The following is a 16,107-nucleotide window of genomic DNA, read 5'->3' as shown; positions in this document are numbered from 1 at the left end:
CTACAAACTCCAGTAGTTCACCTGGCATCTGGATGTGTACAGTGGGCTCCACCCCTCTAGTAGAAGAAATGAGTCCGCCGTTGTGAACGTCAGCATCGACAGTGCATGGCTGTCTGTCCTTCCAGAGCTCCTCCTGGCACAGACCCGTCAGCCCCTCCTTCTAAAAGGAACGCTTCTCGAATCCTGGCGTGGCTCTCTCGGATCCCCCACCCCAGCCTTTCTAAGTGCTTCCCAGATATTTGTCCCTACTCTGTCGTCTCTGTTCCTTCCTGTCAGCTGCCCTTGATAATCTCCAAGGCTAACAGCTCTTAGCCTAACTCCCTCTTCCGGGTTCATATCAGCCTTCTGATTGCCTGCCTGGTGGCTTCAGCAACATCTCAGCTTCCTTCATCTGACGCCAATCCTGTCCTTTCTCTAGCCGACATTAGCACACCGTGTCTCACAACAGCGCTTGCCCTTCCCCATAGCCTCCTCCCCTCCCTTAAGCAGCTGCTTCTGTGAGGATGCCTTGAAGCATGACTCCACTGGAGCTAGGGATGCCCAGACAACTTCTTCCTGCCCACATTCATCTCTTGCCTTTCAGATGGGTTACACCCCACTCCACGTGGCCAGCCATTATGGAAACATCAAGCTGGTGAAGTTCTTGCTGCAGCACCAGGCTGATGTCAATGCCAAGACCAAGGTACAGGGGTCCCTTACACTCAACTCCTGAGCCGACAGCTCCTAGGTGCTCCCTTAGGAGGGAGCCAGAGCCACTCCAGGCCCTGCTTCCGTCCCAAGCTTTGACCCTAAAGAAGGAAGTGGGGGGAAGAGTTTTAGTAGGATGGACTCTGGACTTTGTATGCTGCTCTTCCCCCCCAATGGCTAACTGATCCTGCCAAATGTCTGCCTTACTTCATAGCTAGGATACAGCCCCTTGCACCAGGCAGCTCAGCAAGGACACACAGACATTGTGACGTTGCTCCTGAAGAATGGTGCTTCTCCAAACGAGGTCAGCTCGGTGAGTACCCACCCGAAGCCATTCCTCACAGCTAGGGGAGCATCCCTAACTGTACAGGTTGATGACTCTCTGGAGTCTGGACTGAGCTATGCACCACAGTGTGGCTGCCTTGTATTCTCCAGAACTTAGCCATCGGAATACCATTATCCTTCCCAATACCATGCCTCCTCCTCTCCGGCTTGTAACTGTTCCTGCTAGCATGCCTTCTGGTGTGTTTGAAGCTACCTTCAGGAAAGATAGGATAAGTAGGCAAAATTAAGTGGTTTTGGACCTCAAAGACTCCCCTAGCAGCCTTGGCGATTGTTCTTTGGGATGAATTCCCTGTCATGATCGTGGGGTTTGTAGGGTTAACCTGCATGGCTGTTCCCAACTCAGAAAGCTGTGGACTCTTGGCTGTAGGTGTTTGCTGAGGGTGTAACTGCAGGTGGGCCAAAGTCATGTGGGGCCCAGGCACATTCTGTAAGCAGAGAAGACCTTCCAAGAGAATAAAAGCTGCAAGGCCTTGCAGTTTTCACCTAAGCCTTTCTCTCACAATCGATGTATTAAAGTGTGCCCCCGTCCCATTTGGGGAATTTGTGGATTCTGACTGTTGTAATTAGTTAACTAAACAGTTCAGGACTGTTGTTAGCTATCTTAACACTGAGTGACTGACAGCTGAAGAAAGGGTGTGGGAACATTGCCCTGCTGCTGGCTGGCTTCTCCCAGCAGTGCTCACCTGCCTTGTCTCATGTCAAGGCCATTTTCTCAACACTGAGGGCTTACGGTGTGCCCTGCTTGCCTTCCGGCCCTGTCTCATCTCTGTGGCCTCCAGGATCACAGACTTGTACGCAGATCTTAGCTCCAAGACCCAGCCTGTCCACTTAGGCCCTTCTGAAGAATCCAAACAAGCCTGGTCTGTGTGTAAGAGGTAGGCTCTCCCCTCTGACGCCCTGTCTGCTTTCCCTCTGTCCTAGAATGGAACCACACCTCTGGCAATAGCCAAGCGGTTGGGCTATATCTCTGTAACCGACGTGCTCAAAGTGGTCACAGATGAAACCAGTGTAGTGGTATGTCTGCCCCTCTCCTGAGGAGCCCGGCCCCACCTCCACCCTCCACCCCAGTTACAGCTGTGGGCCCTGAGGGTTACTACCCAAAGTCAATGCCACCCACCTGGCAGGCACTACTAGCTACAAGTGGGGCAATACTGCCACCTAGTGCCCAAAGGGTTGGAAGGGCTTGAGGAAGGGGGTGAGGTAAAAGGGCGGGCAGTCTGAGGTCTGGTGTTATCCTGCCTATGGTACCTGCCAGGCTTCGGCTTCCAGATCAAATGCCTTCTATGCCTGGCTTTCTTTGGAGGCACATCTTTCCGTCTCCTTTCCTGGCTGCTCATCTGGGGGCAGTAGCTGGACTAAAGCAAAAATACTGCAGTCCACGTGGGTCTGAGCCCCTGCCCTTCCCCCTTCCAGTTAGTCAGCGACAAACATCGGATGAGCTACCCTGAGACCGTGGATGAGATCCTGGATGTGTCTGAAGATGAAGGTAAAGTCTTTGGTGATGAGCTCAGGCGCAATCCTCTCAGGCTGCCCGTGGTGTTTCTCGAAACAGATCCGGGCAGGACGTACAAGCACACACTGAAACTAGGGACACCGCTTCTTACAAATATTGTCTGTTGTCAGAATAACTTCTTTCAAACGATCCTGGGTGAAGGAAGATTGAGAATTTAGGGGTTAATATTTTAGATCTCAAGTCTTTATCTGCGAGCTAGTTGTTATATAGGACATTCCTGCATTTGGTCAAGGATGGATCTACTAAAGGCAGCTCGCTGCAGCAACATCTGGCTGCTGTTTTCCTTGAGCCTCCATAAATGACAAGGCTGCTTGTTTAAAAAGAGAACACATCTTGGTCAGCTGCCCTCCGACAGTGTTGTGGGGCAGAAAGTTTGGAGTCCTCCGTCGTCACTGGGGGAACGAAGGTTTCAACTTCATGATCTCCAGGGTATCCTCCCCATCTCCCGTCCCCCAAGTAAGCCCTATTTCCTCACAGAATTGAGGAAATGCAGGACAGCTGGGTTGGGCCTGCTCTCTGGCCCCTTCTGTCTGGAGATCGGTGGTCGTGTGACAGTCAGCTAGACAGTTAGAGCACACACACCGTTAACAACACGCCTCTCGCTTTACTGGGTCCAATGCTGTCATTCCTTCAACTTGGCTCTTCTTTGCCTTCCAGGAACTGCTCAGATAACTATAATGGGTATGAAATGTTTTCTGTTCGCTGTGGTCTTTCTCACCAGAGCACATTCCGTCATAAGCACACAAGTCCTCACTAACCCATGCCTGCTTTGCATCCTCTGTGGCCTGCAGGGCCCGGAGCTGACTAAACAGGACATGCACACCATGACATCACCTCTGTCTCTGTGCCCATGCCTCCGTGTCTGTGCTCATCCTGCATGAACAGTCACACCTCCGTCCTGTCGGCTCCAGGTCATAGGACTGGGCTTCTCCCATAGGGCAATAGTCATATGGGCCCTAGAGCCCAGGTCGCTGCTCCAGTCGGGCTAAGAAGAGGGGACGGGGTGCAGGGAGCTGGTCCTCTTTATGAGATTTGGAATTACAATTGACAGTTCCAAGGTGATGGGAAATAAGGGGATTCAGTGACAAAAGAATGTCCCAACCCTGAGTGAACAGGTCTGGGCGCTGTGTTTCCCCCTCTGTAATGGCAGATTAGAAATGTCTGTAACCTAAATTGGGAGTGATGACTTATGATTTTAATCCCAGCGTTCAAGAAGCAGAGACAGGCAGATCCTTGAGTTCAAGATCAGCCTGGTCTAGGAAGCAGATTCTGGAACAGCCAGCGCTACATAGAGAAAGTGTCTCAAAAAAGAAAAAGAAAGAAATATCTGTAGCTGTGACTTTTTGTGGCATGTGGCGCCACTTTACGCTCTGAAAGAGCTGTTGTGTGATGGGGACCTCATCAAAAGGAAAAAAACCTTCTTCCTGGCTTATTGTTTTCCACCCTACAAAGCCAAGGGGTGCACACAGGGACTAGGAACTGGCCCACCCTGGGCTCTAGTGCTGGGAGAACAGGACTGGGAATCTCCATGGCTAACAGGCCCTTGGGGTATCAGAAACCAGCCCTGCCCTCCACTTTTGAGCAGACGTTGGGAGGTGAACTATGAGAAGTGCTTGCTAGGAACAAAGGTGATTTCTTGTCTCCGGCCTGCCACTCACTTGAGCTCCTGGTTTTCAGGTGAAGAACTTGTTGGCTCCAAGGCAGAAAGGCGGGACTCCCGGGATGTGGGTGAGGAGAAAGAGCTGTTGGATTTTGTGCCGAAGCTAGACCAAGTGTAAGATGGGCCCAGTGTGGGTGGGAGGATCATGCTGTGGATGGCCAAGAACCACTCTGGGACTCAGAGTAGAGACGGAGGTGAAGGCCAGGCTTGGGCGTGCCTGGGGATGGAGAAGCTTCAAGGTGCAGGGAGGACGTGGGTCAATTTGTAGATAACAGAGTCATTTTATCACATGAGAGGTGAGGGGTGAACCAGCCAGGTCATTACAGATGGGCTGAGGTTTGTCACTGAGGTCTCTCAGGAGTGACGGAGGAGCCTGCATCAAATGTTCTGCTCTTTGATTGTCTAATGTCCCTGATTCATAGGGTGGAATCTCCAGCCATCCCAAGGATCCCCTGTGTCACCCCTGAGACTGTGATCATCCGATCTGAAGACGCGGAACAGGTAAGGGTCTCTTCCGTGGCAGAGAGTGAGGACATCCCATGATTGTGTTCCTATGACCTAGGGACAGTAGAAGCTAAAGCAGAGAAGCTCACACCCTCAGAATCATGGTTCCCTGTGTTCTGTAGAGCCTGGTACAGCTAGCACACTCATTATGGCCACTGTGAGTTCCGGGAGCCTCAGAGGGCTTCAGGTATGATGGTGAGAAACACCATCATAACGTGCTAGAAGGTACTCAGGCCGGCCAACTGTGGGAGCAGGAAGAAAGCCTTCCCTGCAATGCACAAATGTCAGCTTCCTCTCTCTGCAGAAGGGGCAACTGTCTTCCCTCCTCTGCCCCCATTAATAGAAGCCAGAGACCCCAGCACTGACAGAGGGGTATTGCACTGTGCTATGCATAACAGTTATTCACGACAGTACCCTGGCTTGTGTCTTCCTTGCCTTCCACGCGAATTTGTCCAAAAAGGTAGATAGAGGTAGAGGAGGAGGAGGATTTCAAACAGTTTAGCTAGTCCATTGGCACTTTCCACCAGAGCAAGATCATTTCCTAGGGAGGTGGGAGAGTTGATGTGTGGAAAGCTGGCCATGTCAAGGCCTGACAGCCAAGGTGGGCTGCATCCCCTCCCTCCTCCACAAAGGGTTATGAGTCTGAAAATACGCTCGGGTATCAGCACAATACAGCATTGGAGTTGCCGTGAGTCTGAGAGAGAGTCAGATGGGACCTTGGTACCACTGTGACGTTGTCCCTAGATGCTCTCACGGCAGCAGGAACAAGCCCAGGGGACCTGAATGAGTCTTGTCCTGTAATCATCCCGTTCTCTTCACACACACACACACACAGAGAGAGAACCCAGGGCTTTGTATGTGCTAAGCAGAGCCCCAACATCTCTTTCCACATCTTTGCTTAAGTCATAAACCCAGTCAGAGGTATACACCATATTGTACTATACTAATCGCCCATCTAGGGCTTCATATACACAGTTGGGTTTAATTGTCTCCTATGGCAGAGCTGCGGTCAGCTCTGAGTGTGGACTTAGATACAAGGATTTCTGTGAGGCAATGAATAGTCTCCTTCCTCCGGGGAGGAATGGGAAGCCCCACAGCCTGACGGGCTCACCTCATGGAGCCCTCCTCACACAATGCCAATAGGCATGAGGCAATGGTACAGGATCTAGAACCAGCCCTGGAGAAGAAAGCACAGGTCAGGAGAATGGCAGGAGAGAAGGGCGGACGGGTGAGCAATTTGTGCATTGAGCAGAGGACAGCGAGCAAGGAGAGAGCCTAAAGGGATCAGAGTTCATTTTGTGGAAGCGGTTTCTCCCAGATGAGCTCTGGGACCTGGCACATGTTTGTGTAAACTTGGGGTAAGACAGGAGACCAGAGGCTTTCTGCTTTTCTGCAGGGGTCCAAAGAATACGATGAGGATTCCCTCATCCCCAGTAGCCCAGCCACAGAGACCTCAGACAACATTAGTCCCGTGGCCAGCCCCGTCCACACAGGGTGAGTTACCAATCTGGGACCCACTTTTCCTGCCCTTGAGAAAGAAGTCAGCCTGGTCATGATCTACCCGTGCCTCTAGGTTTCTGGTGAGCTTCATGGTGGATGCCCGGGGAGGATCCATGAGAGGAAGTCGTCATAATGGCCTGAGGGTAGTGATCCCTCCCCGGACGTGTGCGGCACCCATGCGTATCACCTGCCGCCTGGTCAAGCCTCAGAAGCTGAGCACACCACCCCCACTGGCTGAGGAAGAGGGCCTGGCCAGCAGGATCATCGCACTGGGACCTAAGGGGGCCCAGTTCCTTAGGTGAGATATGCCGTCCTGGTGAATGTGTCCCCAACCAGTTCCTGCCACTTCAGCTGAGACTGAGGGACCACCCTACCTGGGCAGCGCCCAGCATCTCATTTCTTTGCTGTGGTGACAAACAGGCTTGCCTTCCCCTCTTGGGCCCATGAAGCAGTTTATGGCTCTAGAGGAGCTGGCTACTCTCAAAAGCGCTAGGATACTAGAGAGGAGAATGGGGGACCTAGGGTTTATTCGGATGAGCACCAGAGCGTTCATCTGGAAGGCATTCTCCACAGAGGGTCCCCAGGCCCCTGACAGGAATGAACCACGGGTTCTCTTTTCTCACCCACCTGAAGCCCACTGGGGTCCCCGGAGCTCTGCCTCAGTGGCCCAGGGTAGCTCTGTTCCTCCCCAGCCCTGGCCAGTAGGTCCTTCCCCCTGTAGGCTGTGAGCAGGGCCCACTGCCATCCCCCTGTGTCCAGGCATCCGGCCTCCTCTAAACACCCTCCCGCCGTTTGCTGTGTTCTACCTTAGCCCTGTGATTGTGGAGATCCCCCATTTCGCCTCGCATGGCCGTGGGGACCGTGAACTGGTGGTTCTGAGGAGTGAGAATGGCTCTGTGTGGAAGGAACATAAGAGTCGCTATGGAGAAAGCTACCTGGACCAGATCCTGAACGGCATGGACGAAGGTAAAGGGGCCCCAGAGTTCCGGGTGGGTTTCCTGCTTTAGGAACGTGGGATCTGGGGTTGCACATTCGGGTTGGTCTGTCAGCACTGCTTGGAATGTGGGAGGCTAAGAGAGGCAGGGAATGGTCCTTCTGATCAAGTGCTGGAAGCCCCAGGATATGTGAGTGGGCATAGTGCCCCTCACCCCTGTGCGCAGTGCTTCTTCTACTGGGCCTCTGGGTTCAGATGCTTCTCCTTCCAGGCCACCTCCCTGCCAAGCCACTAGGGAAACCCTGGGACCACAGTCATAGCTCAGACAGAGCCTTCTAGGCCACCTCCCTGCCAAGCCCCTAGGTGTATGTGTCTAGGATGTGGAGACCCTGGGACCACAGTCATGGCTCATCCTGAGGCAACTTGTGGTTCCAGAGCTGGGGAGCTTGGAGGAGCTGGAAAAGAAGCGTGTTTGCCGCATCATCACCACCGACTTCCCCCTGTACTTTGTGATCATGTCCCGGCTCTGCCAGGACTATGACACCATCGGTCCTGAAGGGGGCTCCCTAAGAAGCAAGCTGGTGCCCATGGTACAGGCAACATTCCCTGAAAATGCTGTCACCAAGAAAGTGAAGCTTGCTCTACAGGTGACGTGGCCCCTTTCTGTCAGTTCCTAAGACTACATAGAGGTCAGGCCCTGGAGAAGACGCTTAAGGAACTCTGGGAGGGCGCGGTGACCGTGTGTTTCCTAAAGAGTTGTAGACAGCCCAGCATAGCCACTGAGTATGGTCAGCTGTGTCCCCCAGGAAGGATTCCACAGAAGGCCTGAAGTGGGCCAAAGCGCTGAGGAAAAGCATGAAGTGGGAGATAGAAAAAAGGTTCAGGAAGACACTCAGTCAAGGGGTTAGACCTAGGGGGACGCCATCCCATCAAAGTATATGGGGGAGTCCGAGGGGGAGGTAGTCACCTCCTAACCTGAACTTTGAGGATACCCGGCTGACCCTACCTGACTTGCCTGGGGCTGAGCCCTCTGTCTTTGGCACTCCACAGGCCCAGCCCGTCCCAGATGAGCTGGTGACCAAGCTCCTCGGCAACCAGGCCACCTTCAGCCCCATTGTCACTGTTGAGCCGAGGCGCCGGAAGTTCCACCGCCCCATTGGGCTTCGGATCCCACTCCCTCCCTCCTGGACTGACAACCCGAGAGACAGCGGGGAGGGAGACACCACCAGCCTGCGCCTCCTGTGCAGCGTCATTGGTGAGTGGTGCTTGTAGTGGCCGCTTCCTTGGCAGCAGCTGGCTTAGGGCACACACTGAGCAGTATAAAGATAAAGCCAGCAACTACATTGGGCTCTTATGACTTCGCTGGGGATGAGAGGAAAATGACCTGTGTGTAAGTCCTCAGCACAGCATGGGGAGATAGATTTGTAGACCAAGGATCCCCTGGATGTTCCATTTCTGGCTTTGCGCACACACACACATACACACACACACACACACACACACACACACAGGTAAGCTCTCTGTTTATGGATGGAAAGCATCTCCCCAGCCCTGATATTGCTGCTGTTGCAGGTGGAACTGACCAAGCCCAGTGGGAAGATATAACAGGAACAACCAAGCTTGTGTACGCCAACGAGTGTGCCAACTTTACCACCAATGTATCAGCCAGGTACGACTCGGCCCTTCCTAGCCCAGCATGGTGGCTGCAGGGAGCCACCCTTGTGGCCTGGCCCACTCTTCCAGGCTAGGCTTGAGAGTCCTCTGCCACTTCCCCCACCAGACAGGGCTCCATTGCTGTGGCGTGGCCATGCTCACTGCTTGCCGTCTTTTAGGTTTTGGCTGTCGGACTGTCCTCGGACCGCGGAGGCCGTGCACTTTGCCACTCTGTTGTACAAAGAGCTCACAGCAGTCCCCTATATGGCCAAGTTCGTCATTTTTGCCAAGATGAATGACCCGCGGGAGGGACGGCTACGCTGCTACTGCATGACAGACGACAAAGTGGACAAGACCCTGGAACAGCATGAAAACTTTGTGGAGGTGGCGCGGAGCAGGGACATAGAGGTATGGCCACTGGCAGTCCTCATAGCAGCCCTGGAAGGGAATGAAGCTCTTGGGTTAAGGTGGCTCGGCAGTTAGGAGCACTTACTGCTCTTGCAGAGGACCTGGGTTCAGTTCCCAGCACCCATGTCAGATAGCTCACAACCACCTCTAACTCTGGTTCCAGGAGATCCAATGCCTTCTTCTGGCCTCTCTGGGCACCTGCATGCATGTGGTGCATACACACACACACACACACACACACACACTCTCTCTCTCTCTCTCTCTCTCTCTCTCTCTCTCTCTCTCTGTCTCTCTCTCTCTCTCTCACACACACACACCATTTTTTGAAATCCTTTTTTTTTTGATTTTTCGTTATCAATTATAAATTATTACCAATCCCAAGAGTCTCTCTCATTATATAATAAGCTAGGGACCGTTTGAGGGTCCGGCCTCTGAATCTTAGCTGGACTTACTTGGGAAAGCTGATGTCTCATTTAGGGTTTCTATTGCTGTGATGAAACACCATGACCAAAGGCAACTTGGTGGGGAAGGGGTTTATTTCAGTTTATAGTTCATCAGTATATCACAGCCTATTGTGGGACAAAGTCAGGGCAAGAACTCAGGTCAGGAACTTAGAGGCAGGAACTGAAGCAGAAGCCATGGAGGAACATTGCTTACTGACTTGTTCCTCATGGCTTGCTCAGCCTGCTTTTATATATAACCTAGGGCCACCTTGCCCACGAGTGGCACTGCCCATAGTGAGCTGGACCGTCTCATGTCAATCATCAATCGAGAAAATGTGCTGCAGGTTTACCCCCACGCTAGTCTGGTGAGGGGACCTTTTTTTTTTTTAACCTTTTTTGTTTTGTTTTGTTTTTTTGAGACTTTTCTTAATTGGGGTTTCCTCTTCTCACATGACTCTAGCTTGGCTCAAGTTGACAAAAGAGTCAGCTCCAAGAGCTGGCTTGGAATCAGAAGTTCAGGGCCGAGACATAGGTGTGCCTGGTTCTGATGCAGCCCTGGCACTCACTGGTCAAAGTATTCATTGTCTATGGGCCTCAGTTTCCTCAGCTGTCAGATATGATCACGAGAACATCTCAGCTGAAGCTGTTATGCACACAGGAGTCCTGATGTGTGAGACTCATTTGTAGCCTTTCAGCATATCTCACAAACAAAATATCTTCAGGTGGACCTAAGAACAGACCAGGGCTTTTCCCAACGGCATGCTCTACGGTCCTGACTGGCCACTGAGTACTTAGAAACATCTTCATCTTGAGTCTGCATCAGGAGAGCACAGCTCATTTGTGACATTTTCCCTAAATGAGCAGCGAGGTTTCTCATTAACCCTCCCCAGCCTCTGCGGGGACAGTTTGGGGAAGGGAAACACAGAAACTTACAGACTTGTCCATAGGAGCTCAGCATGCTTTTCTTTTCCTGTAGGTTCTGGAAGGAATGCCTCTATTTGCAGAACTCTCTGGGAACTTGGTGCCTGTCAAGAAAACAACCCAACAACGAAGTTTCCACTTCCAGTCATTTCGAGAGAACCGTTTGGCCATCCCTGTGAAGGTGCTGGCCTCCTATGGCCACCCTCTTTCCTTGGCCTAGGAGTTTGGGTGGCAGGAAGCCCTGAGAACACGAGTCTCGAGGCATAAAGGGTCCTGCTAAAGCTCCCTGTGTGTAATTGAATCTAGGTGAGGGACAGCAGTCGTGAACCGGGAGGGTTCTTGTCGTTCCTGCGAAAGGCGATGAAGTACGAGGACACACAGCACATTCTCTGCCACCTGAACATCACCATGCCGCCCTGTACCAAGGTGAGCTGCTACCCACCAGTGTCCCTCCAAAGCCCCCAGAACACGCAGACATCCAAAGGGCTTCTTCTTCTTTCTGAAGTGCCAACTTTAATCCCCAGGCTCCCCAGGGTTCTCGCTCTGCTGTGAACATGTGTTTTGTGACTAGGGAGAGAAATCTTGCCCTGGAAAGTCTAGAAAGCCTAGTCACGTGATATGAGGAGCAGATGTCAGGACCAGGCACCAATAGAACTGTTCATATGGACATCCAGCCTCCCTAGAACGGGGAAGACAGAGCCCCTGCTGTTCTTGAGGTGTCTGATACAGCTGAATGGGGACTTGTCCAAGACCAGTTAGTTACTCGTAGACAGAAGTTGTTAAGTCTCTTTTCCATTTATTTGCCCATCTTTCCCCTCAAACAAGGGGACCCTGGTGTCCCCAGCCACTGTCAAAACCCACGTTTCCATGCTCAGTCAAGGAGTCTGGACCAATGGACTCTTTTTGATCCCTAAAAGAGCATCATGGCGCAGATCGGACCTTTGGAGCAACTCCACCCTCAGGATATCTCCTGGTTTCTGTCAGTGCTACTGTGCTGTTGTATGAGTCATTAGCCTTCTTCGGACACCTAGAAGAGAAACAAGGTCACCTTCATATATGTGGCTCAACTCCTCTTTTCTTTCCGGGGATGAGAGAAATGAACCCATTTCTCTCTCAGATGGAGTTGCCAGTGCCTACAAACAGGCCCTGGTGTTAAACCTTAGGCCAGTGTGAGTCAGAAATGAGCCACTGAGCAAAAGAGAATCCGGAAGGAAAAGCTGAGTTTGAATTCAAAATCTGTCTCTAATGGGAGATCTTGTGCAAGTTACACTCTATGCCTCGGTTTCCTCGCCAATGAAATCGAAGCTAGAATTGTACCTACCTGCTTCACAGATAGCTGAGTGTATGGAATAGAGCCGCTCACATGATTATGGCTCCCTGGGTCTGCCATTATGGATACTATTCATGAAGTATTTGAGTATCACAGCCTCCCTTCACTCCCACCTCTTTCCATGCATTTTATCTCTCAGGCCATGGACCACCATGCCCCTTTGCCAAAATATGAGAGCTTATATCAGCTTCTTTAAGAGGGAGTACACCCAAAATCCATGGTACCCTTTCTTTGTCTTCTGCAGGGCGGTGGAGCAGAAGACAGGAGGAGGACCCTGACACCCCTTTCCCTTCGATATAGCATTCTCAGCGAGTCCCGGCTGGGTAGGAGCCCCTCGCCTAGCACCCCAGTATGCTTGCTCTTATAAGAATGCAGGTGCATTCCCATCTAGGCAGTCTGCCAAGGACTGTCCTGGTGTCCATTTATCTTGCTTTGTCTGCAGGAGACAAAGCCCTCCCCTTACGTCTCTACCTGACATTGTAATCTGAAGGCCCTGTATAACCTGAGCATCCTTCTGTGAGGGCCGCACGCCCACCTCATCCATGCTGCGACTGGCCCCGGCTGTTAACTGCAATCCAATGACTCTTCCCAGGTTTTGCCAGTGACACAGACCGTGCTGATATGAAGATGGCTGTCATCACGGAGCACCTTGGCCTCAGCTGGGCGGGTGAGTTAGGGAATGTGGAAAGAAAGAAGAAAAACCCTCATCTACCTAACCCCATGACCCTTCCTCCTGGGTGATCCAGAGTGAAGGGTATCCAGCCCTCACCTCATCACCCATTGTGCATGAGTCTGTGATGGCCCATTTTATAAGCAACAGCCTTGGGTACCAGTGCAGGGCAGCGAGCTGCCTGCCCCCTCCTCGTTTGTCTGTTTTTCCTGTAAGCACTGAGAAAAACCATTGTCCTTACTTCATAGCAAGAATACTAGAGACTCGGGAAACCGCCATTTATTTTACGACCTCTCCAAGTTGAGCATCAGTCTAAGCCATCAGGAGCACCGGCTAAGCACAGACAAGAGTTGAGAAATCCTAAGTCATGAGCCTTATGTAATAATCAGAAGGGAACAATCTTACATGCCACTTGGGTTTTATGTTTCCTACTGTTATTATTTATTTGAATTTTTCTCAACAAAAACTGTTGTCTGAGTTAATCTCTACATTTAAATTCTGTTTATTTCAAAGCTTAATAGGTCCAGGGTCACTCAGGCAGACTCGGTGGTTACTAAGTTTCTGCTCTCAGCTGCTGGTTTGAGTGGTGGGAAATAACTAGGCCGGCGGACATTAGCTCCAGTGTTTCCTGGGTATTTGTGGATGAGCTGGACCTAAGCTGGCTTAAGATACCTTTGAAAATAAACATCAGACTTTATATCTATCCACACCAGCTCTTGATGGTCTAAGCTGGATGTATTGGTTCACTTTGCTTTATTGCGGGGAATGTGCAGGTCCACCTTCATAAAGCAAGTTGGTAGCTAGTGACAGAACACAGAAAATCAAACAAATAAACGTTAGTACAAGACAAATTATATATGTTTGTGTGTGTATATACGTACGTATGTATGTATGTATGTTTATACATCTGCATATGTATATGTGTGTATATGTTTATGTGTATTTATGTATGTATGTTTATATGTGCATATGTATATGTATGTATATGTTTATGTGTATGTATGTGTGTATGTTTATATATGTGCATATGTATATGTGTATGTGTTTATGTGTGTGTGTATGTATGTATGATGTATGTATCGTGTCTGTGTCCACTGCCTTCTCAGCGCTATTCATTTCCTTCTCAGAGGCAGCTTACTGTGGGAAAAGGGGGAAAGGCAAGGTCTCCAGATGTTCCTTTTCACCTCTGGCTATAGCTGAGCCTGTGGTACTCCTTGGCTACCGCAGGGCAGATAGTATTGGAAGGGAAGCAGGTAGGCAGAGGACAATGCCCCACACGTTGATGCGGCCTCGGGCTCTGTAAACGGACCTGCTGTCTCTTGTCACTCTTTGTTGTAGTCTTCATGTGGATGGCCATCATGTGTGTGCTCACCACAGTGCTCTAGACTCAGATACCACAGTGGGAACTCTCTGAAAAGACGTGTGACAGGAGTTCAGAGTTCGAGAACTATCTGTTCTTCATGCTATTTTTATTCCTGCTTGGTGTGTGGGTGTGTGGGTGTGTGCATGTGTGTATGTGTGCACGCAAGGATGCACCGTGTCTATACATATCCATAAATATATACACATGTGTATGTGCACTGCATCTGTGCACAACGGCGTGCAAGTATATGGTCTGTGTTCTTATATGTATTGTGTGTGTGTGTGTGTGTGTGTGCTTGTATGTGTGTTGTATAGGCATGTTCTTGTACTCACCTTCTCTCCAGTCTTCCTCATACTTAAGTACCCTGAAGTATTCCCCTTCTAAACCTCTGGAAGCAGTCACAATAAAAGTAACAGAGGGAGGTACCATAGTAACCACAGGGCTGCCTTTCTATCCTCTAGTTCTTGGAGGACTGCCAGTGGCCACCTGTGCAAGGCTGCAGGTGGCCTGCGCTGTAGTGCCTTCGAAGTCTGAGGACTAGCCTGTCCTGTTCCCTGAGGAAGCTCATTCTCAACACTTCCTCAGTGCAGTCATGCGAGAAGAAAGGAAGCGTCTTCATTTTCTCATTCATTGCCTCTTTCCTGCCCCGTCCACTAGGAACACAAGGAGGCAGACACTTGCTCTGCCCTGTCTTTCCTGGTGGGGAGGAACCCCAGATTTAATGGGGACTGTGACAAGCTGAGCACTCATATTGGCTCTTGGTTCTTTGCCTACAGAGCTGGCCCGGGAACTGCAGTTCACTGTGGAAGACATCAACCGGATCCGTGTAGAAAACCCCAACTCCTTGCTGGAGCAGAGTGCGGCCCTGCTGACCCTCTGGGTGGCCCGTGAAGGCGAAAATGCAAAGTGTCAGTACCGTTCAGTCAACTGGCTGGCTAGAGAGATCTGCTCCTCACCAGAGTCCTTTCCGCTTCCAGTCCTGCTGCTGACCTGGGGTTTCCCCTCTCTGTCCCTTCTCTCACTTCTCATAGTCTTGAGGTCTCCTAGGCAACCAGATCACATCACCAGTGGCTCTTGCCCTCAATCTTTCCCCTTCTCAGAGGAAGGTATAAATTGCCCTGGACCCCTCAGAATAGTATGGCATACGATGTAAGACTCCTGTTTTCAAAGTATTCCCATTGAGTTTCTCAACCAGGTGAGGGCTGTGGTCTCAGAGAAGAGTCAGGTGGGCCTGCCCTGGTCGGCTTCAGCTCTCGTTGTCTTAGGAACACCCTCCTCCTGCCTGGAGAAAGACATGTCTCACTCTTTCTCAGCAACTCCTCCAAATCCTGCCCTGTGGGGGCACTCAATGCTTCCATCCGCTTCTTACATCCACTGATGTAGACCAGGACTTCAAAAGAACAGTCTTTTGTCTTGTTTTCTCACTACTCTTACAGCTATATCTCGTACTCACACACACACACACACACACACACACACACGCACGCACATGCACGCACATGCACGTGCGCGCGCACACAAACACACCTAGAGCTATCATACACACATCTCTATAGCTAGCTCTCACTCACACACACATACACACCTATAGCTATCATAGACACATACTTCTATCTCTATCTCTCTCTCTCTGACACACACACTTATAGCTACCATACACACACACCTCTATAGCTCTCTCTCTCTGACACACACACACACCTATAGCTATCATACACACACACCTCTATAGCTCTCGCTCTCTCTCTCTCACACACACACACCTGTAGCTATCATACACACACACCTCTATAGCTCTCTCTCCCTCACACACACACACACACACCTATAGCTATCATACGCACACATCTCTATAGCTCTCTCTCTCTCTCTCTCTCTCTCTCTCTCTCTCTCTCTCTCACACACACACACACACACACACACACCTACCTTTAGATGTTTCACATTTGCAGCTGAACCTCTGGTTTGTGCTCAGCAGAGCCAGAACATTTGCCAAGCATGCACAAGGCCATGGGCTCCATCCCCAGCATTGAAAGAAACAAAACAAAACAAAAAAGCCAAACCACAACTGCCACTGAGTTTTCTGTAGACCTTTTGTATAAAAAGGGGAACTATTTCTCTTCCCCAGACTTCCTTGTGCCCCATGGCCGTTAGGCCTGCAGCATTCCTGTTGCTC

At 50.9% G+C, this 16,107-nt stretch overlaps 1 protein-coding gene across 6 annotated transcripts in view; it reads left to right on the top strand.

The window, feature by feature from the left end:
- The window catches only part of Ank1 (ankyrin 1), a 178,199-nt gene that overhangs the window by 138,681 nt on the left and 23,411 nt on the right, over nucleotides 1–16,107 (top strand). For 5 of the 6 annotated variants that reach the window (XM_038328930.1, XM_038328929.1, XM_038328934.1 and 2 more), the window contains exons 19-37: nucleotides 584–682; nucleotides 902–1,000; nucleotides 1,954–2,046; nucleotides 2,446–2,518; nucleotides 3,203–3,226; nucleotides 4,223–4,319; nucleotides 4,628–4,706; nucleotides 6,106–6,203; nucleotides 6,283–6,507; nucleotides 7,021–7,175; nucleotides 7,579–7,790; nucleotides 8,194–8,398; nucleotides 8,716–8,812; nucleotides 8,976–9,204; nucleotides 10,624–10,749; nucleotides 10,875–10,994; nucleotides 12,143–12,221; nucleotides 12,491–12,565; nucleotides 14,708–14,839. In XM_038328930.1, coding sequence (XP_038184858.1) covers nucleotides 584–682; nucleotides 902–1,000; nucleotides 1,954–2,046; nucleotides 2,446–2,518; nucleotides 3,203–3,226; nucleotides 4,223–4,319; nucleotides 4,628–4,706; nucleotides 6,106–6,203; nucleotides 6,283–6,507; nucleotides 7,021–7,175; nucleotides 7,579–7,790; nucleotides 8,194–8,398; nucleotides 8,716–8,812; nucleotides 8,976–9,204; nucleotides 10,624–10,749; nucleotides 10,875–10,994; nucleotides 12,143–12,221; nucleotides 12,491–12,565; nucleotides 14,708–14,839 — 2,317 coding nt within the window. The remainder of the gene's footprint in view (nucleotides 1–583; nucleotides 683–901; nucleotides 1,001–1,953; nucleotides 2,047–2,445; nucleotides 2,519–3,202; nucleotides 3,227–4,222; nucleotides 4,320–4,627; nucleotides 4,707–6,105; nucleotides 6,204–6,282; nucleotides 6,508–7,020; nucleotides 7,176–7,578; nucleotides 7,791–8,193; nucleotides 8,399–8,715; nucleotides 8,813–8,975; nucleotides 9,205–10,623; nucleotides 10,750–10,874; nucleotides 10,995–12,142; nucleotides 12,222–12,490; nucleotides 12,566–14,707; nucleotides 14,840–16,107) is intronic. The other variant, XM_038328935.1, reaches the window with a different exon arrangement.

This window comes from Arvicola amphibius, chromosome 4, assembly GCF_903992535.2.
Source record: "Arvicola amphibius chromosome 4, mArvAmp1.2, whole genome shotgun sequence".
In the NCBI taxonomy this organism is placed as follows: domain Eukaryota; kingdom Metazoa; phylum Chordata; class Mammalia; order Rodentia; family Cricetidae; genus Arvicola; species Arvicola amphibius.
This window is presented reverse-complemented; position numbering and strand designations above follow the sequence as displayed.